This window comes from Anomaloglossus baeobatrachus, chromosome 4 (genome assembly GCF_048569485.1).
Source record: "Anomaloglossus baeobatrachus isolate aAnoBae1 chromosome 4, aAnoBae1.hap1, whole genome shotgun sequence".
Lineage (NCBI taxonomy): Eukaryota > Metazoa > Chordata > Amphibia > Anura > Aromobatidae > Anomaloglossus > Anomaloglossus baeobatrachus.
Window position 1 is genome coordinate 613,504,387 of NC_134356.1, and position 21,993 is coordinate 613,526,379.

General features: G+C 46.0%; 1 protein-coding gene across 1 annotated transcript in view; it reads right to left on the minus strand.

The window, feature by feature from the left end:
- The window catches only part of GGCX (gamma-glutamyl carboxylase), a 74,925-nt gene extending 67,713 nt beyond the window's left edge, over window positions 1-7,212 (minus strand). The window contains exon 1 of the mRNA XM_075346230.1: window positions 7,094-7,212. Within this exon, the coding sequence (XP_075202345.1) occupies window positions 7,094-7,115 (22 nt within the window). The 5' untranslated portion in view covers window positions 7,116-7,212. The remainder of the gene's footprint in view (window positions 1-7,093) is intronic.
- Between the last annotated feature and the right edge of the window lie 14,781 nt (window positions 7,213-21,993).

Below are 21,993 nucleotides of genomic sequence, written 5' to 3' on the forward strand. Positions count from 1 at the left end.
ACAATGAGTGTGATTAAACCCGCACAATGTGGGATAACGGATCAATAAAACCCAGGCCCACACCCACTAGATCAAGACACTCGACGCGTTTCCCCTAAATAGGTTCATCAGGAGCACACAATGCGAGTCCAGAGGTCAACAGAATCGCCGTCATGTTTAGGCTGAGCTCACATATCCGGTAATCCTATGTTAGAACAGATCCATTGGCAAAAAAGTTCCGCAAACTACAACTTTTTTATAAGTTTTGAAAAAATTGATTTTATAGGATCTGTTTTTTTAACATTTTTTTTTAACATTGGAATTTATAGAAAATGGATCCGATAACTGATAACTATTTTATCTTCCTTTTACAACTGATCCCGTAAGAGAGAAAAAAAAAAAAAATTAATCCTTTACAAACGCAAGAAAAATAGCAGTCAGGTAACGGATCTGTTTTTCATAGGCTCCAATGTTTTTTTTATGCTTTTTTTTAAATAAAAATGATCCTGCAAAAATCAAATTTTTACAAAACGGGCAAGAAAGTTGTATTTGCACAAGCTTTTTTTGTCAACGGATCCGTTCTAACAGATGATTGCCGGACATGTGAACTCTGCCTAAAATAAAGTGTCTGCACATCAACTTAATCAAGAGTCGCAGCCATTGTAATGATACGATGCAGCTATCTGTATTCTGAGCATATGTTGTATATCAAAAGGTAAATGCAACTGGTAGATGTTTTGCTCAATATACTGTACATAAAAGTTACAATTCTCTATATGTACATGCTCAAAAGTCCTTTAGAGTCATTTGCAAGGTGTTCCAAGACACCAGATACCGTATGTGTGTAGGGTCAATACTTATCTGTAGGGGAAGCTGTAGTCACTGCCCATGACCATGAAACACCAGCTTTGCAGAAGCCCCGCACTAATACCTATATATCATGTATACATAAATGGTATATTCTCTAATTGGGCTATAGTCAGCAGTGGGGACCGCAGGGATCTGTGCTAGGACTGATTCTTTTTAATCTCTTTATTAATGACCTTGTGGATGAGATAGACAGGTAAAGTGTCAGTCTTTGCTGATGACACCAAACTATGTAGGATATTAAAAACTGACCTTGATAGTACAATATTACAAAAAGATCTGGATAAGATGTCAGAATGGGCAGACACTTGGCAAATGAGATTTAATGTTGATAAATGTAAAGTAATGCACCTAGGACGGAGTAATCCTATAGCTGCGTATACATTAAATGGAAGTAAGCTCGGGACTGCAGAACAGGAGAAGGACTTGGGTATTCTCATTACAAATAAGCTGAGCAGCAGCACTCAATGTCAGGCAGCAGCTGCTAAAGCAAACAAGATTTTAGGGTGTATAAAAAGAGAGATTAGATCCCGTGATCCCAACGTATTGTTACCCCTCTATAAATCACTTGTAAGGCCACATCTGGAATATGGGATCCAGTTTTGGGCTCCGCATTTTAAGAAGGACATTCAGAAGCTAGAGTCAGTTCAAAGATTACTAGACTACTACAAGGAATGGAGGCTTCCCGTATGATGACAGGTTGAAAAAGTTAGATTTCTTTAGCTTAGAAAAAAAGACGTCTCAGAGGAGATCTCATTTATATGTATAAATACATGTGTGGTCAATATAAAGGACTGGCACATGACTATTTCCTTCCAAAGATAGTACTAAGGACCAGGGGGCACTCACTGCGAGTGGAAGAAAAACGATTCCGACACCTAAATAGGAAAGGGTTCTTTACAGTTAGAGCGGTCAGACTGTGGAATGCCGACCACAAGAGGTAGTAATGGCAGCTACTAGAACAGCTTTTAAAAAAGGGCTGGATGATTTCCTCAGTACACAACATTGTTGGTTATAAATGACTTAGGGACTAAATGTAGAACTGGTGGAGGAAGGGTGAACTAGATGGACCTAGGTCTTTTTTCAACCTATGTAACTAACTATCAAAGAACTATGAAAGTCTATTTTATGTGCCCGCCTGCTTTTTCTCTTTGTAGCTTGCCATTGCAGGTGGCGATTGTGTTCATTAGATATTTTCATCCCATTGATAAAAAGCGACTTTTTAAAAAGACTAATTTTTTTGCGCAAATGTATTCCAGTCCCCCCCTCGGAGTGTTGTTATGTGCGTCTGACATTTTTGTGTATATTTTGTGACACTTTAGCGGAACATTCAACTTTTTGCACTAAAAAGGTATAAAAAAAAGTTAAAGACAAACGAAAGGAAACTTTTCAACTTTAAGCAAAATTCATGAACCGCGCGGCCCATTTTAAAGAATTTGCCACAGAAACAGTGAATGCTGCAAGACAACAACAACAAAAAAATACAAATGATGAATTTGGGCCCAGTAGGCTAAAATTAATGGTGCCATTCAAAATGACAACTCGTTTCGCAAAAAAACAAGCCCTCATATAGCTCCGTGAACGGAAAAGTAAAAAAAGTTATGTCTCTAGAATAAAGAGAAGGAAAAAAAAAATTGCAGAAATGTAAAATTGGTTGCTCATGAATCGGTTGTTTTATGGCATTCCCCTTCCATTGTAGACTGTTGTGAATGTCATTTGAGTAGGTACTGGTGTGGAGCTCCCTCTGGTGGCCAGGAATGGTAATGAAGCCGAGTTTGAATCTGTGATTCAGACAGGTGATGGAATTCATTTGGAATCCAGGAAATCCTATTGCAGATCAGCCTAGTTTATTTAGGAGAGCATTTTGTGCCTGGCGGTGGCCAGGTAATAAATGTTCCTGCCTGCTTCTGAAGATGGCTGGAAGTTTTTCCTTCTGGTTTTCCCCATTTATTTGGTGCCTGAATCTACTACTCCAGATAAGTTTACAATTTCTGTGCTTAATTGCTGGATTTGTACTTAAGAGTGTTTCTGCTTATTCCTCTTGGTTCTGTGTTTGATTTCTTGTATGTGAGAATCTGTCTTTCTGCTTTTGTGAGCAGGGCAGTTCATCCAGCAAGAAAGGGATCTTGCTCTCTGTTCATGTTTGGATTATTTGCACTTTAGAATATTATTTGTTCTGTGATTTTGTTCCTTCCCATTATATCTGCAGTTCTGTTGGACGTGTCTAGCACAAGAGTACCTGATATAGTGGGGGAAAGTCCGTGTGGTCTCGGTATTTTTTTTATTATCAGGAGATTGGTATTTTTTGCAGGGTTTTTTGCTGGCCATAATCAGTTATCTGTCCTATCTAGTAAGTCGGGCCTCACCTTTGCTGATCTATGTATTGTGTTTTCTTACATCACCGTCGTTGCATGTTGGGGGCTTGCTATTTCTTTGGGGACTGCTCCGAATCAAGTTAGGATTCCTCATTTCTATCTTTGAGATGTGGCAAGTTTCTCAGGCAGTGACGAGGTGTCTAGGAACATGCTACTTCTAGTGTTGTCTGATAGATAGGGGATTGCGGTCAGCTCAGTTTCCAACTACTCGTGGTTTTGTTTTTTTCCTTATTAATGGGATTTTTCGTGATCGTCCACAGTTACCAGATCATAACAGTAGACCATCGTGGTGATATTTCTCTACATTCGCTGTTTCTGGGCAACGTGAAGCACAAATGTGAACAGCGCCAATGTTTTTAATTACCGTACATGAAGCCCCTAATTGGTTCTCGCTGCTCTTGTGAAATTCCACATTAGTCTGCAGTTTTCTGATGGATATATTTTAGGATTATAGAACATTCCAGACTATCAAATGCTGGATTACAGGAGTTTCCCTGCACACGTATAGAGAATCCTTCTTTTTAAGCACTTTTCCTGTGGAGCCTGATCTAGTTCAGCGTCCTCTGTAAACACAAGCCCCTTTATAATCTGCGGGGGTGACGGACGACTACGGTACATAAATCCCGATGCCTGAGCAAACACAAGTGTAAAAACCTGACATGAGCTATATAAAGCCCCCAGTGTCCTGCGCCCGCACCGCTATATGTGGGCGGAGGAAGCAGAGGTTCAGAATTTAGAATTAAAGCACTGTGGAGGGGGAAAAATATATATTTTAGGCAGGCGTCATGTACTTTTAGTGAGGCTTTTATTTCTGATATAACAAAAATATTAGGGATTATAAATTTTGCCAAAATTTCACATATAGTCAACAAGCGTTTTTATTTGGGGGGGGGGGGGGGGGTAATTTTTTTTTGTTATAAAGAATTGTGAGAAATTTTAAAAAAAAAAAGCCCATCCAGAGAAAAAATAATAATAAAAAAAAAAAAAAAAATGAACACACAAATACCATCATTGATTGTGCGTGGATTATTATTTTTTCTTCTTTTTTTTTAATATGAGAATAAAACCAATGCCATACAAACAGTTTTTTTGCATATGCGATAAATGACCCTAGAAGAAAAAAAAAAAAAAACGAAAAAAAAAAAACCTGGACATCTGATTGAGACTTTGCCATTTAAAATAAAATCCGTCTTTATACAACGTCCATCTGGGTTATTCAGATATTTGAGAAGTATCTCAGCTCGCTAGTACAGGCGTCAAAAGTGGAGACAGAAGGTAAAAAGTGATGATGTGGCGCCGAATATGCCCCACCAGAACATAGCGCCGAATATGCCTCACCAGAATGTGGCGCCGAATGTGCCCCACCAGAATGTGGCGCCGAATGTGCCCCACCAGAACGTGGCGCTGAATGTGCCCCACTACAATGTGGCACCGAATATGCCTCACCAGAACGTGGCGCCATATGTGCCCCACCAGAACGTGGCGCCATATGTGCCCCACCAGAACGTGGCGCCAAATGTGCCCCACCAGAACGTGGCGCCAAATGTGCCCCACCAGAACGTGGCGCCAAATGTGCCCCACCAGAACGTGGCGCCAAATGTGCCCCACCAGAACGTGGCGCCAAATGTGCCCCACCAGAACGTGGCGCCAAATGTGCCCCACCAGAACGTGGCGCCAAATGTGCCCCACCAGAACGTGGCGCCAAATGTGCCCCACCAGAACGTGGCGCCAAATGTGCCCCACCAGAACGTGGCGCCAAATGTGCCCCACCAGAACGTGGCGCCAAATGTGCCCCACCAGAACGTGGCGCCAAATGTGCCCCACCAGAACGTGGCGCCAAATGTGCCCCACCAGAACGTGGCGCCAAATGTGCCCCACCAGAACGTGGCGCCAAATGTGCCCCAACAGAACGTGGCGCCAAATGTGCCCCAACAGAACGTGGCGCCAAATGTGCCCCAACAGAACGTGGCGCCAAATGTGCCCCAACAGAACGTGGCGCCAAATGTGCCCCAACAGAACGTGGCACTGAATGTGCCCCAACAGAACGTGGCACTGAATGTGCCCCAACAGAACGTGGCGCTGAATGTGCCCCAACAGAACGTGGCGCTGAATGTGCCCCAACAGAACGGTCATTACTCAGTTTTTCTGGACTCCTGAATCTGCCGCATGATGAATCCCTGCATCTGGAAGGAAAGGCGCAGGCGCTGCACTGACACCATATTGGTTGTCACTCTACTCTCCCAGAACGAAATGTAGCATCCACAAATCAGGGCATCACATGAGCATATAAAATATATATCCGATTTTCATCCAGAAAAAAATAAATAAAAAGTCGGACTTGTCATCTATTTGTATTATACATCAGCTGTGAAGAACAGATACAAGATCAAATGCAGCCTCCTATGTAAAAAATAATGGAATTTATCCGAGCAATACTGAGGCTATAGAAATTCAGATGGGATTCTTTTTTTTTTGGCTCTCCCATACACTGCAACGAAAGAATCTCACCCAACACAGAAAGAGCAAATGACACGGATTTTTTTTTGTCAAGCGCAGATTCAATCAGTGAAAAAAAAATAAATGATGATGTACGGTAATTGAACAACATTGGTTGGCGTGCGAGGTCCGAACGTGAGAATCCTAAGGGCTGAATCAGACTTCATGGCATGGACTGCACGGCGCAAACTGCTCTGACAGCACGGCACATACTGCACAGCACGTGCCGCTCTGACAGCACAGCATGGACTGCACAGCACGGCACGGACCGCTCTGACAGCACGACACGGACTGCACGGCACGGACCGCTCTGACAGCACGGCACGGACTGCACAGCACGGCGTGAACCGCTCTGACAGCACAGCATGGACTGCACAGCACGGCACGGACCGCTCTGACAGCACGGCACGGACTGCACGGCAAGGAGCGCTCTGACAGCACGGCAAGGAGCGCTCTGACAGCACGGCAAGGAGCGCTCTGACAGCACGGCAAGGAGCGCTCTGACAGCACGGCAAGGAGCGCTCTGACAGCACGGCAAGGAGCGCTCTGACAGCACGGCAAGGAGCGCTCTGACAGCACGGCAAGGAGCGCTCTGACAGCACGGCAAGGAGCGCTCTGACAGCACGGCACAGACTGCACAGCACGGCGTGAACCGCTCTGACAGCACAGCATGGACTGCACAGCACGGCACGGACCGCTCTGACAGCACGGCACGGACTGCACGGCACGGACCGCTCTGACAGCACGGCAAGGAGCGCTCTGACAGCACGGCACGGAGCGCTCTGACAGCACGGCACGGAGCGCTCTGACAGCACGGCACGGCACGGCACGGAGCGCTCTGACAGCACAGCACGGCACGGCACGGCACGGAGCGCTCTGACAGCACGGCACGGAGCGCACTGACAGCACGGCACGGAGCGCTCTGACAGCACGGCACGGCACGGCACGGCACGCACATATGACACTGGGTTTTTTGGGTTTTTTTCACGCACACAAATATAGGCAAAACTTGTTTGAATTTAGCCATAAAAATCCGCATTCCGCTCGTTCCCCGCGCCTCGCCCTGATTTCGCCTTTTTCTCCTCTCATCAGATTTCTATCACTAGAGAAAAACATTGGAATCTTCTTAAAAATGTCTCTCAGTAATTCACAGAATTGAAATAACTTCTCCATCATTTTGTTTCCATAGATGTACTGTAATGATGCTCTATGCTCATCACCAGCAGATAGTGAGGACACCCCCAGAAATTAGTGCACCCCCAGAAATTAGTGCACCCCCATTATAGCAGACAGCTCCCCGACCACCTCTATTATCCACCTCCGGTGACACGGTGCCCTCTGCCCAGCCCCGGCCTCACCCTCTGCAGACCCGTTACCTGCGCCTCTTCCTCGCTCCATTCCTGCCAGGTTGTAACTTCTCTCCCCCCCAAAAAAGTGCCACTAAGGCACAACCGAGTCCCACTTGCCGCGCATGCGCATCCTGCCCGAATCTTTCCGGCAGCGTTCCAGGCCTCGCTAGAGATTAGATTTTACAAGTTCTGTGATTGGTTGGTGATCTGACAAGGGCGTGGCCAACACGAAGCACTGGCTGGTACTTGGCAAGTATGTGATTGTGTAACACGTGTTTACCTGCTCACCAGTGTCATGCACCAGGAGGAGAGGGAGTCGCCGAGGGGAATGTGGACCAGATGCCGGGTGTTTACTGATACCTCAGACATATATGTTATTCTGCAGCCAAGAGGGTTACCAAATGTACTCAAAATGACAGGGTGCCCCTATCAAGAGTGACAGCCAGAGATTGCCCCCCATAGACAGTAACAGCCAGAGATTGCCCCCCATAGACAGTAACAGCCAGAGATTGCCCCCCATAGACAGTAACAGCCAGAGATTGCCCCCTAAGGCAGTAACAGCCAGAGATTGCCCCCCATAATCACTAACAACCAGAGATTGCCCCCCATAGACAGTAACAGCCAGAGATTGCCCCCCATAGACAGTAACAGCCAGAGATTGCCCCCCATAGACAGTAACAGCCAGAGATTGCCCCCCATAGACAGTAACAGCCAGAGATTGCCCCCCCATAGACAGTAACAGCCAGAGATTGCCCCCCATAGACAGTAACAGCCAGAGATTGCCCCCCATAGACAGTAACAGCCAGAGATTGCCCCCTAAGGCAGTAACAGCCAGAGATTGCCCCCCATAATCACTAACAACCAGAGATTGCCCCCCATAGACAGTAACAGCCAGAGATTGCCCCCCATAGACAGTAACAGCCAGAGATTGCCCCCCATAGACAGTAACAGCCAGAGATTGCCCCCCATAATCACTAACAACCAGAGATTGCCCCCCATAGTCAGTAACAGCCAGAGATTGCCCCCCATAGACAGTAACAGCCAGAGATTGCCCCCCCCCATAGGCAGTAACAACCAGAGATTGCCCCCCATAGACAGGAACAGCCAGAGATTGCCCCCCATAGACAGTAACAGCCAGAGATTGCCCCCCCATAGACAGTAACAACCAGAGATTGCCCCCCATAGACAATAACAGCCAGAGATTGCCCCCCCATAGACAGTAACAGCCAGAGATTGCCCCCCATAGACAGTAACAGCCAGAGATTGCCCCCCCATAGACAGTAACAGCCAGAGATTGCCCCCCATAGACAGTAACAGCCAGAGATTGCCCCCCCATAGACAGTAACAACCAGAGATTGCCCCCCATAGACAATAACAGCCAGAGATTGCCCCCCCATAGACAGTAACAGCCAGAGATTGCCCCCCATAGACAGTAACAGCCAGAGATTGCCCCCCCCCATAGACAGTAACAGCCAGAGATTGCCCCCCATAGTCACTAACAGCCAGAGATTGCCCCCCATAGACAGTAACAGCCAGAGATTGCCCCCCCCCCATAGGCAGTAACAACCAGAGATTGCCCCCCATAGACAGGAACAGCCAGAGATTGCCCCCCATAATCACTAACAACCAGAGATTGCCCCCCATAGTCAGTAACAGCCAGAGATTGCCCCCCATAGACAGTAACAGCCAGAGATTGCCCCCCCCCCATAGGCAGTAACAACCAGAGATTGCCCCCCATAGACAGGAACAGCCAGAGATTGCCCCCCATAGACAGTAACAGCCAGAGATTGCCCCCCCATAGACAGTAACAACCAGAGATTGCCCCCCATAGACAATAACAGCCAGAGATTGCCCCCCCATAGACAGTAACAGCCAGAGATTGCCCCCCATAGACAGTAACAGCCAGAGATTGCCCCCCCATAGACAGTAACAGCCAGAGATTGCCCCCCATAGACAGTAACAGCCAGAGATTGCCCCCCCCATAGACAGTAACAACCAGAGATTGCCCCCCATAGACAATAACAGCCAGAGATTGCCCCCCCATAGACAGTAACAGCCAGAGATTGCCCCCCATAGACAGTAACAGCCAGAGATTGCCCCCCCCATAGACAGTAACAGCCAGAGATTGCCCCCCATAGACAGTAACAGCCAGAGATTGCCCCCCCCATAGACAGTAACAACCAGAGATTGCCCCCATAGACAGTAACAGCCAGAGATTGCCCCCCCATAGACAGTAACAACCAGAGATTGCCCCCCCATAGACAGTAACAACCAGAGATTGCCCCCATAGACAGTAACAGCCAGAGATTGCCCCCCCATAGACAGTAACAGCCAGAGATTGCCCCCCCATAGACAGTAACAACCAGAGATTGCCCCCATAGACAGTAACAGCCAGAGATTGCCCCCCCATAGACAGTAACAACCAGAGATTGCCATCCAGACAGTAACAGCCAGATATTGCCCCCCCATAGACAGTAACAGCCAGAGATTGCCCCCCCATAGTCACTAACAACCAGAGATTGCCCCCCATAGTCACTAACAACCAGAGATTGCCCCCCATAGTCACTAACAACCAGAGATTGCCCCCCGTAGACAGTAACTGCCAGAGATTGCCACCCATAGACAATAACAGCCAGAGATTGCCCCCCATAGTCACTAACAACCAGAGATTGCCCCCCAAATAGACAGTAACACCCAGAGATTGCCCCCCCATAGACAATCTGCACCCAACTCTACATCTCCTATCAGGAAAAATGCTGCGGGGAAAAAAAAAGAAAAAAACGCACTGTGTGCACAGCCTAAGAGTTCTGTGTTTCTCACGGATCGCCCATACATACACATTAGTTCACATACAGCTTTTGACTAAAAAACTCGTCCATTGAAATCAGTGAAAAATAAATTGGACGTGGATGAAAAAGGGTCCGTTTTCCCTTGTATGCAAAAAAAAACCCTCTAAAAACAGGCGTCCAAAATAGTTTGCCAGTAATGCCATAGGACTAAAATTGTTTATTAGAACTCAGTGTCCTCAGTGGTTGATACCTTTTAATGGCTAACTGAAAAGATGGTAATAATAGCAGCTTTCCAGACTACTCAGGTGTCTTCATCAGGCTCAGTATAACACAAAATCTGAAGTGTCACATATTTATACACAACAGGACATAGAATGGAGCAGTAAATAAGACAAGTGACGTGAAGCAGAACTATCACTATGGCAAGAGGACAATCAGTTGTGGCAATAAATATTGCAGCAGTTCATAGATAAGGAGTGTGAAATTTTTATTGACCTCTGATTGAGGTCTGGTCCAGAGTTGTGTTGACCCTATGAGCAGGAATGAATGTGTCACATGGATTTATGTCTTTTTACATCAATAAAGAAATGTGCTCCTCAGAGCATCTGGGGTAAAGAACCTGGACCAGATCTCAATCAGAGGACAATAAAACTTTCACACTCCTTTTCTATGAACTTCTGCAATATTTATGGCTACAACAGTTTGTCCTCTTGCCATACCGATCGTTCTGCTTCATATAATTTGTCTTATTTACTGCCTATTCTATGTCCTGTTGTGTATAAATATGTGACTCTTCAGATTTTGTGTTATACTGAGCCTGATGAAGACACCTGAGTAGTCTGGAAAGCTTGCTATTATTACCATCTTTTCAGTTACCCATTAAAAGGTATCAACCACTGAGGACACTGAGTTCTAATAAACATTTTTTTTTTTTCGTTTTCCAATACTTTGTTTTCTTTCACTCGATTGAAAAATTAAGAAACAGCTATCGGTTATTTAAGCAAAAACTATGGCAACATGCTCCAAAAAAAATCACCTGGTGATCCTCTGTGCATCTTTTGATCTTTCCTATGGATTTATATTGTAAGTAGTGATGGGCGAATAGTAAGATATTCGGGTTCAGCAAATTCAAACTGAATACCTAGTACTATTCTTGTATTCGTCATGAATAATGAACCTAATGCAACTCAATGGGGAACCTGAACATTTTTCTGGGAAAAGTTCAAGAAAATAGTTTGGGTTCCCCATTGATTTGCATTAGGTTCATTATTAGTGATGAATGCTGGAATAGTACTAAATGTTCAGTCCAAATAATCCGAACATGAATAGTTAATATTCGTTCATCACTAATTGTAAGGTATAGGGCATCTAGCAAATAGCCACTGAGCAGAAACTCTCCAAATGTCATCATTTGACAAACTTGGAGTCTCTTCTCTGAAATCTCAGCACATAACTTGACAAGTGATGGGCGAACCTCAAGCGGACCCTGAACACAGACTTCTCAATGAAGTTCGTGTAAGGCCAGAGTCACACTTGCGAGAGACTGGCGCAAGTGTTGCAGCGAACCACCTGGCATGGCCGCACACTCTCCGGACAGGAGTGTCTCAGCTGCATAGAAATACATACTGCTGACCCGCTCCTGTCAGGAGAGTGTGCGTCCATGCCGGGTGATGTGATACAAGACTTGTGCGAGTCTCTCGCAAGTGTGACTCCGGCCTTACTGTTTGGTTTCGGCCACCCGAATAAAGAAAAAAATAAAAAAAAAAGGAAGAAAGCAAAAAAGGGAAATAAGCAGGATAATTATATTAAGGCTGGTTTCACACTACGTCTTTTTAACATCCGTTGGAAAGGTTTTTTTAACGGAAGTACGGATCCTGCAAACGCATATGTTATTTTGCAGGATCCTGCAGTGGATGTTTCGGGGCGGGCATTGTTGTCATGTGATCGGGAGTGAGGGGAGCTAGACTGGGAGGAGGCTTCTGACGGCTGCAGACGCTGGTAACCAAGGTAAACATCGGCCTTGGATACCCGATATTTATCTTGGTTACGAGTCAGCTGCAGCGGAGCCGGGCTGCTTGCGCGGGAAGAGAGAGAGAGAGAGAGAGAGAGAGAGAGAGAAAAAGACGAGAGAAAAAGAGAGAGAGAGAGAGAGAGAGAGAAAAAGAGAGAAAAAGAGAGAGAGAGAAAAAGAGAGAGAGAGAGAGAGAGAGAGAGAGAGAGAGAGAGAGAGAGAGAGAGAGAGAGAGAGAGAGAGAGAGAGAGAGAGAGACACACGCAAAGTACTGTCTGGGCATGCTCAGTCCAAATGCAGGATCCTGTCTATCAGCATGCAACGTTCACCTACGTTTGCGTGCGTTATAGTCAGGATCAAGCAATTTGCAGTATTTGGACGGAGCTCAAAAACGCTACATGTTGCGTTTTTGAAACATGTTAAAATAACGCAAAAGGACGGATCCTGCGTCTAACGGACGCAAACGCACGCAAACGCAGGTGGACGAGAGTCCATTGAAAATGCATTGACATGAAAACGGATTTGCACAGGATCCGTACTTCCGTTAAAAAAACGTTTTTGACGGATGTTAAAAAGACGTAGTGTGAAACCAGCCTTACCGAGTTTCCACACAGCTGTCCGCCCCGGAGTAAACTAATTGAACTCATTTCTCCGGTATGTGTGACGTCCATTTTCACACGTACCGGAGACACGGACTCACGTGGACCCGTTAAAATCAATCGGTTTGGTCACACATTCGCGACACCGTGTGTCCTTGTGCTCCACTCGGCGACATGTCCGTTTTCTGCTGGCAGCACGGGTGTCTCACGGACTACACACTGATGTAAGCTGTGTGACTTCAGTGTGACACATACCGGAGAAAACACAGGTCACGTAAAAAAAAAATGTTTCCTCTTACCCGTCTCCGGCACTGCTGTATCTATCTCTGCTGTTGCTGTTGTTATCTGCCAGAAGTGACAGCAGTGCTGGAGACAGGTACGTATACCAACTCTTTCTGTCCGTGTGCTACCTGGATGTTACATGGATAGCATAGGGACAGCACATGTTGAACACACATCACCACAGATCATGCAAAACATTCATATTTTGTACAGACGTGTGAAAGAGGCCTTACTGGATTTGAGTTCAATGAGTTCACCTTGAGTGATTTCAGAGCTGGGGTAAAGTGGGAACAGCCAGCTGTGACCTCAGGTGAACGCACTGGTGTCACTGCTCTCACAGCTGTGACTCCTTCAGTGGGTCCCTGCAGCCACAGTGCGCGGTCACGTTTTCTAATGTGATGGCGCACTGCGACCTCAAAGTGTAATGAGAAACATAAATTCCATCAAAAGACTAGAAAATTCCAAAGTGGGAGGAGCCCACAATTGGTCAACAGCAGCTCATATTAAACATGTACAACAGGAAAGGAAAACATGAGCAAAAATTGCTGATAATTGAAATATATTTATTTTAAGAACTTGAAAAGTAGAAAATACTCATCAAACGCAGAATGAATGGTTCGTGGTCCCAAATATATTTACCAAATGGCAGTAAAAAAATGTCCGTTACCCATGAATGGACCAAAAAATGTGCAAAGTTGCAAGTAAAAAGAGACCAGGAGCACATTCAATTCATTCATATGAAATAAACACCAGTTGAATAGCAATGATGGAAAAACCATCAATGTGCAAATTTAGGAACATTACCGTGGTCAGACGATGGAAAACGCCCGACGTACGTTTCGTTGTCTTTAGCATCTGGCCTTCATCAAAAGGTAAAGTGAAAGGTAATTCATACTTCCCATGGTATGACCTTTAAATACATCCACCGGCAACATTAACCATTCATTCTGCCTTTGATGAGTCACATTTGTTGATCAGCATTGTACTAATATCTGCCTTTACTGCCGGTCTACACCTGATTACATTTTATTAGTTCCACCTTCTCTTTGGTGTAATTGTCTACTAAAGTCGGCGTCACATGGTACGATCATCTATCGTGCGATCACACGAGTGATCGTACCCGCCCCTGTCGTTTGTGCATCACGGGCAATTAGTTGCCCGTGGCGGACAAAGTCGTTAACCCCCTGTCACACGCACTTACCTCCCGGACGACCTCGCTGTGGGCGGCGAACATCCTTTTCCTGAAGGGGGGTAGGGACGTTCGGCGTCACAGCGATGTCACACAGCGGCCAGCCAATAGTAGCGGAGGGGCGGAGATGAGCGGGACGTAAACATCCCGCCCACCTCCTTCCTTCCGCATTGCCGGTGGACGCAGGGAAGCTGTGTTCATTGTTCCCGGGGTGTCACACGGAGCGATGTGTGCTGCCTCGGGAACGATTAACAACCGGAGCACAGAAGGAGGAACAATATTTTGAAAATAAAAATAAGCGACGTGTCAACGAGCAACGATAAGGTAAGAGACATAGCTATATCAGAAGAACTATGCTACATTTCTGATTAGAGGTATTTGCTAATATTATTATTATTATTATACCTACAACATATTGGGATAGGATCTTGGAGAAGGTAATAACCCTTTTAAGGAAAAAACACCTTGAAAAATGCACTAAAAACTCTTAAACCGTTTTGGGAAGCAAAAAAGGAGCATTTCCTGAAGTGGCTTCGACTGGACAACTTGTCATTTTTGACCGTTTTATAGGATGTGCAAATCTAATATATAAAGCTGAGTGTATGTGTGTATGTACAGTATGTGTGTATTTCCGCTAAAGGAATCCGCACCGTCACATTTACAATCACGAAATTTTACACAGCCGCCTCATGTGACTCAGGGAACATCATGACTATGTTTTGAGGGGAAATTTTAACCCCACACTTTACAGTTATTTGCCAAAAACCTGCTTACATTAAAGTCAATGGAGTTGGGAGCTACAGGTCTTTAATAGGAGCTGAGTGGTTGCTATAGGCAACAAAGGACATTCTTAGTATAAGAAGCTTATGGGTAAGGTAATATGATATCGGTAGAGACAGACTCACACAGAGACAGACACACACAAAAAGACACACAAAGACAGAGACACAGACACACACACACACACACACACAGAGTCACACACACACAGGCAGACAAAGATGGAGACAGAGAGGCAGAGATGGAGAGTGAGAGAGACACTTAGTTACTATCCCGGGCAACGCCGGGTACTACAGCTAGTAGCTTTATAGTGCCAGAGAGCTCCCTAAGCTAGAAAAAGAGTAATGCTAAAGGGCCATTTACACGCTGAGACATCGCTAACGATATATCGTCGGGGTCACAGTGTTTGTGACGCACATCACTTTAAATGATCGCAAAAGAGGCAAAAATCATTGGTATGTGAGACGTCGTTCACTTACCAAAAATCGTTGCCTATTCAGTATCGAGGTTGTTTGTCGTACCTGCGGCAGCACACATCGCTATGTGTGACACAGCAGGAACGAGCAACAACCTCGTACCTACGGCCGGCCGCAATGAGGAAGGAAGGAGGTGGGCGGGATGTTCGCCCCGCTCATCTCCGCCCCTCCGCTTCTATTGGACGGCTGCCGTGTGACGTCGCTGTGACGCCGCACGTACCGCTCCCTTAGAAAGGAGGCGGTTTGCTGGCCAGAGCGACGTTGCAGGGAAGGTAAGTCCATGTGACCTGTGTTAGTGATGTTGTGCACCACAGACAGCGATTTGCCCGTGACGCACAACCTACGGGGGCGGGTACGCTCGCAAGCAATACCGATATCGCAGGGTGTAAAGTACCGTTAAGGCTGCAGACACATTGGTGTATGGCATCCGATGCGAGAGCAACGGATGCAATATGCTAATGACCCCCGCCTCACAGATCGGGTTACAGCTGCGAAGCTGAGGGCAGGCGCTGCGGAGGAGAAGGTTCGGTTAATCCCCCCATCTCCTCCATTGTCAGCCTGTGCGTATATAACATTGCACTGGGATATTATCCGAGTGCAGTCCAATGTTTCTCTCTCTTCCATTCACTTTAATGGGTGCGAATGATACGGCTCTCGCAGACAATCCCAGCATGCTGCCATTTTTTTTTCTCAGTCCGTTTAGGGCTGAGAAAAATAATCATTGATCGAGCTGCAACATTGTCTAACATGGGGCTGAGTGCAATGCGAGATTTTTTCGCATTGCACTCGTCCGATTTATACGCTCGTGTGAGCATACCCTAAGGCTGAGGCTACACAGAGTTTTGTGCGAGTCCTCGCATGACACTCGGCTCATGCTCGCAGCACAGTGGGAGCCGAAGGTCATGCGACAGTGGGCCGATCGTGCGATCAGACCACAGGTGCAGAAGTGGGGGGTAGGGCTGTGGAGGGGAGGGCCAGCACTGAGGAGGTAAGGGCCGGCGCTGTGGAGGACAGGGAGGGATTTATCTCCCCATCTCCTCCGTTTCCGGCTGATGCGAGAATCGCACTGCTCTTGCATTACACCGGTGTAACGAGTGAGCAGTGCGATGTTTCTCGCGCCCCATAGACTTGAATGGGTGCGAGTGAAACCGGATCATATTACACTCGTAGCATGCTACGACTGTTTTCTCGGTCCTATTAGGGCTGAGAAAATAATCGGCCATGGAAGCTGCCCCATAGTGTAATATTGGTCCGAGTGGAATGCGATTTTTTTATCACATTCCACTTGCACCATTTTTCTTGCTGTGTGTCCTAGGCTTAGGCCGGGGCCACATGGGGACTACTGCAATCCTCGCATGACACTCGGCTCACGCTCGCAGCACAGCAGGAGCCGAGTGTCATGCAAGTGTCATTGCGACTGAGGTCCAATCATGCGACCGGACCACAGCTGCGGGGGAAAGGCCAATGCGGAGGAGGGGAGGGATGGATTTATCTCCCTCTCTCCTCCGTTGACAGCTATTGCCATTCTCGCTCTGCACTCGCGGTACACTGGTGTACTGCGAGTACAGTGCGATTTTTGTCTCGCCCCATACACTTGAATGGGTGCGAGTGGAACAGAATCGCATTGCACCCGCAGCATGCTGCGACTGTTTTCTTGGTCCGATTAGGGCTGAGAAAATAATTGCTTATGTGTGCTGACACACAGGCTAATATTGGTCCGAGTGGAATGCAATGTTTTATCGCATTCCACTCGCTCCGATTTTCACACCGTGTATCCTAGGCCTTAGAAGCAGTAATTAAAAGGCACCACCTCTGAACACCAGTGCTGCCAGGAAGTGTTATGTGAGCGGTCAGGAGGTCACTGGTCACATCCTCTCTCTGGTCGGTGCTATCTCTGCGAGCAGATACCAGGAGCAGGAAATGTTCAGCTCTGTGGAGCAATTAATGGCTGTTCCTGTAGTTACGTTGCCTGTTTTGTGGTCGATTTGCTTCACTCACGCTGAGGTTCTTTTAATGTAAGAAAGTCCAGAGGGGACTGAAAAATGAGAATTTCATCTCTTAGTATAATATAGATCATGAATGGGATTTACAAATACACTTAAAAAAGAGCACTGACAGGTGTAAAATTAAAAAAAAGCATAAAATAAAGAACAAAAAAAATAATTTATACCAATAAATATGTATATTTATGTAAAAAAAAAAAAAAGTTCACATATTTGTTATTGCTGCATCCGAAACAACCCGATCTATAAAACTGTCCCACTAACCCCTTTAACCCCTGTTAACCCCTTCAGGAAATACCGTAAAATAAATTAAAAAAAAAGTCATATGTAAATAAAATTGATATCTTGTCCTGCAAAAAAACAAAAACAAGCCATCATCCAGCTCTGTCAGCGAAAAAAAATAAAAAGCTATAACTCTCAGAATACAGTAGTGCAAAAACTATTTTTGCTTTTTCTATAAAATTGATTTTATGGTGTTATAGCGGCAAAACATTAAAAAAATATAAATATATTGTATATAAATGTGGTATCACTGTGATTGTACTGACCTGAAGAATAAAGTAGTCATATTCCTTTTGAACATTGAAAAAAAAAAACCACAATTCTTGAATTGCTGTTTCTTCATGATTCTGCCTCACATAAAGCAAAATAAAAAGTGATCAAAAAATATTATGTGGCCCAAAATAATGCCAATAAAAACTCCAGCACATCCTGCAAAAAACAAGCCCTCACATGACTCTTTCAGCAGGAAAATATAAAAAATGGCCTTCAATATTTGGTGATGTAAAAATTTTTTATTTTCTAAAAAGCGTTTTTAGTGTGATAGTCACCAAACCTAATTTAATCATACTGACCTGAGTAATAAAACATTTAGTCACATACCATACGTAGTAAAAAAATAAATAAAGCCAATTCTTCAACTGCTGTTGATTTGTTCATTCTACCTGTAAAAGATTGCAGTACAGCACAGCTAACATTTATCCTGCGCTCTACTCTGAGCGCTTACACCGGCAATTACGTGTAAACCGCTAAAAAATGTGATTCAGATAAAATTCCCAGATGAAAATTCACTGTAAAGAGGCAGAGGGAGTCACTTTGACCTCGTGTCTCAGACGCCTGTGATCCGGCGCTGTTCATCTTTATACACGTCTTTTTAGACATGTACAAAAGTGCTGTCAACAACAGTTTTGAGCACTTCTGAAAAGATGGACACTGCTGAACAGAGGCCAAACAGAGTCCAGAGTAACTCTGCTGCCTCATTATAGTAAATGGATCTATCGGGGGGTTTCACCTGAATCACGAATTTCGGAGAAGTAGATGGAGACCTAAGTACTCAGCATAGATCACAGTACAAATTTTAACTCATCCAAAATGTTCTATACCCCAAATTGCCATCAAATAGCATTCAACTCAACCCCCAAAAACACAAGTCCCCACTCTGGTCCGTCAGCCGTTAATGTAAATATAGGGGCTTCCTCGTTTCTGTCAACACAAAGGCTCTGAACAAGTGCTATGGTTCCCCCCACTTCCGCCTCAAAAAAGAATCCAGCAAAATTTGCACTCCCAAATCCAAAAACCCCCCCTCTCTTCCGAGCACCACAATGTGCCTAAAGCATAGTTAACATTCACGTTTGGGCACTACAATGTACTGAGCATTAGAAGGGCTTATTTGCAGTTTATAATTCTGCAGCATTCACTTCATTTGACTTCATGAGTGTTTTTCCAAAGACTAAAGCAGGCTTTACACGCTACGACATTGCTCAAGTGATCTCGTTGGGGTCACGGAATTTGTGACGCACATCCGGTCACTTTAGTGATGCCATTGCGTGTGACACCTATGAGCGATTTTGCATCGTCGCAAAAATGTGCAAAATCACTCATCGGTGACATGGGGGTCCATTCTCAAATATCGTTACTGCAGCAGTAAGTTGTTCCTCGTTCCTGCGGCAGCACACATTGCTCCGTGTGACACCGCAGGAACGAGGAACCTCACCTTAACTGCCTCCCGGCCACAATGCGGAAGGAAGGAGGTGGGCGGGATGTTACGTCCCGCTCATCTCCGCCCCTCCGCTTCTATTGGGCGGCGGTTCAGTGACGCTGCTGTGATGTCGCTGTGACGCTGAACGAACCGCCCCCTTAGAAAGGAGGCGGTTCGCCGGTCACAGCGACGTCGCAGGGAAGGTAAGTCCGTGTGACGGGTCCGGACGATGTTGTGCGACACGGGCAGCGATTGGCCCATGTCGCACAACCGATGGGGCGGGTGCCCACGCTAGCGATATCCGTACCGATATCACAGTGTGTAAAGCGGCCTTTATTCTTCACTGTACCTGTAGATGAATTTAGGAGCTCTGCAAATGAAGTCTGCAAACTATTCTATGAAATCTGTGCTCCAGCGGTGCAGTCACACAATACTGTATAGTCACATGTGGGATATTATCATATTCAGGAAAAATACATATCACGGGACCTTTTTTACCTATTCCTCTTGTAAAAATTGAAAATCTGGGATTAAAACAACATTTTAGTGGTAAAAATGTAATTATTTTTTCTTTATGGCCCAATAATATACAATTTGGCTACACACCTGTAGTGTCAATATACTCATTGCATCCCTAGATGAATTGATAGAGGGGTGCAGTTTGTAAAATGGGGTCACTTGTGGGGGTTTCTGCTGTTTTGGCACCTCAGGGGCTCTGCCAATGTGACATGGCACCCGCAAACCATTCCAACTAAATCTGAACTAAAATATGGCGCTCCTTTCCTTCTACACTTTGTAGTGTGCCCCAAAAGTCGTTTTCGACCACATGTGAGGTACTGGCGAACTCAGGAGAAAACGCACAACATATTGTACTATGCATTTTCTCCTGTTAAATTTGCCAAAATGAAAAATTTGGGGCTAAAGTAACATTTTTGTAGGCAAATGTAACATTTTAATTTATTCCTTCCACATTGCTTTAGTTCCTGTGAAGCATCTAAGCATTAATAAACTTCTTGGATGTGGTTTTTAGCCCTTTGAGGGGTGCAGTTTTTAGAACGGTGTGACTTCTGGGTATTTTCTGTCACCTAGGTGCCTCAAGGTAACAAATGTGATGTGTTCCCTCAAAAAAAATGGTTTTGTAAATTTTGTTGGAAAAATGAGATTCTGCTGTTAAACTTTTAACCCTTCTAGCGTCCTATAAAACAATATGTTTCAAAAATTGCACTTTTATAAAGTAGACATGTTATTTATTAACTATTTTGTGTGACCTAACACTCTAGTTTGGTCACACAGAGTTTTGCACAAACTTCACTGACTGTCATGGCGGCGTTGGGTGCTGTTCAGATCGCAGAATCTGACACTCTGCCCAATAGTTTCTCTGGTGTCTGGGGTCTACACAGGAAGACTCAGGCGTTGACCTGCTGTGTGCTGATTTATAGGCAGGCTAGCAGGAGTCTGCTGGTCTGCTTGCTGCTTTATACACATGTTGTGGGAGGCCTATCACATCTGCTCCCCTCCTATTTATGCTGGTTGAAACCTTCCACCCATGACAGCTATGGTTTGTCTATAGAAAATAGCATTTCCGCTCACCTGATAAAGTGCACAGTGCAGACCAGCTCCATGGACAATCCAAAAGTTGGAATAGTACCAGCACAAATCGGAGCCCTAGGCTGGTGGGCACTGCAAGTCTTGCCAGCAAAATCTGCTGGGCAGAGGATTTTAAAGGCTGCTTTACACGGTACGACCGATTGTGCAATTTCACAATCGATCGTACCCGCCCCCGTCCTTTTTGCGTCACGGGCAAATCGCTGCCCGTGGCGCACAAAGTCAGTAACCCCCGTCACACGTACTTACCTCTCGTGCGACCTCGCTGTGGGCGGCGAACATCCACTTCCTGGAGTGGGAGGGACGTTCGGCATCACAGCGACGTCACACGGCCACCAGCCAATGGAAGCAGAGGGGCGATGATGAGCGGGATGTAAACATCCCGCCCACCTCCTTCCTTCACATAGCCGGCGGCGGCCGCGTGACGCAGGTGAGCTGTTGTTCATCGTTCCCGGGGTGTCACACGGAGCGGCGTGTGCTACCCCGGAAACGATGAACAACTAAATTAAACGATATTATGGAACCTAGCGAGCAGTACACGACTCACGATTTGTGAGCGATACTGCGTCGCTAGGAGGTGTCACACAGGCCGGCATCGCCAGCGATGCCGGATGTGCGTCACAAAAACCGTGACCCCGACGATCTATCGCACGATAGATTGTCTGGTGTAAAGCAGCCTTTAGTCTTCTGATCCACACACAGATCCCGGGGCACAGCAGCATATAGAGTCAGGGGTCTTGACCATAGGGCGACTCCATCTACGGACTAGCGCTGCCTGCTATACGGGACAGGGAAATAAACCATTCCCAGACCTTGGGTCCCAGCGTAGCTTCAAGCCGAAGGGACTCACACAATGCAGTGCAGGGAGGAAGGACTCACTGAAAGAAACACCGGTTCTGACCTCCGAACTATCCGGGATCGGCTGAGCCCATGGCAGCGGAGTCCGGCAATCCGAAGGCGGTGACATCTCAGTGAGTAAAGAACTTAAACTGCAACCGCTGTGTCATCTAATCCTTCCCGCGCTCCTTCATTATAGTGGAATACTACTCCCCACATCCTCCCTGAGGCCTCAGCTCTGCCTGAGGAGAGCTATACCATCTGAGCTGCGTTATCCGCCCCGGAGAAGACATCCCGCAGCTTCCGCTAATACCTGGCCGCACACCACAGGTGGCGTCACGAATAACTACTCCCATCATCCCCATCTCCCCTTTTTAA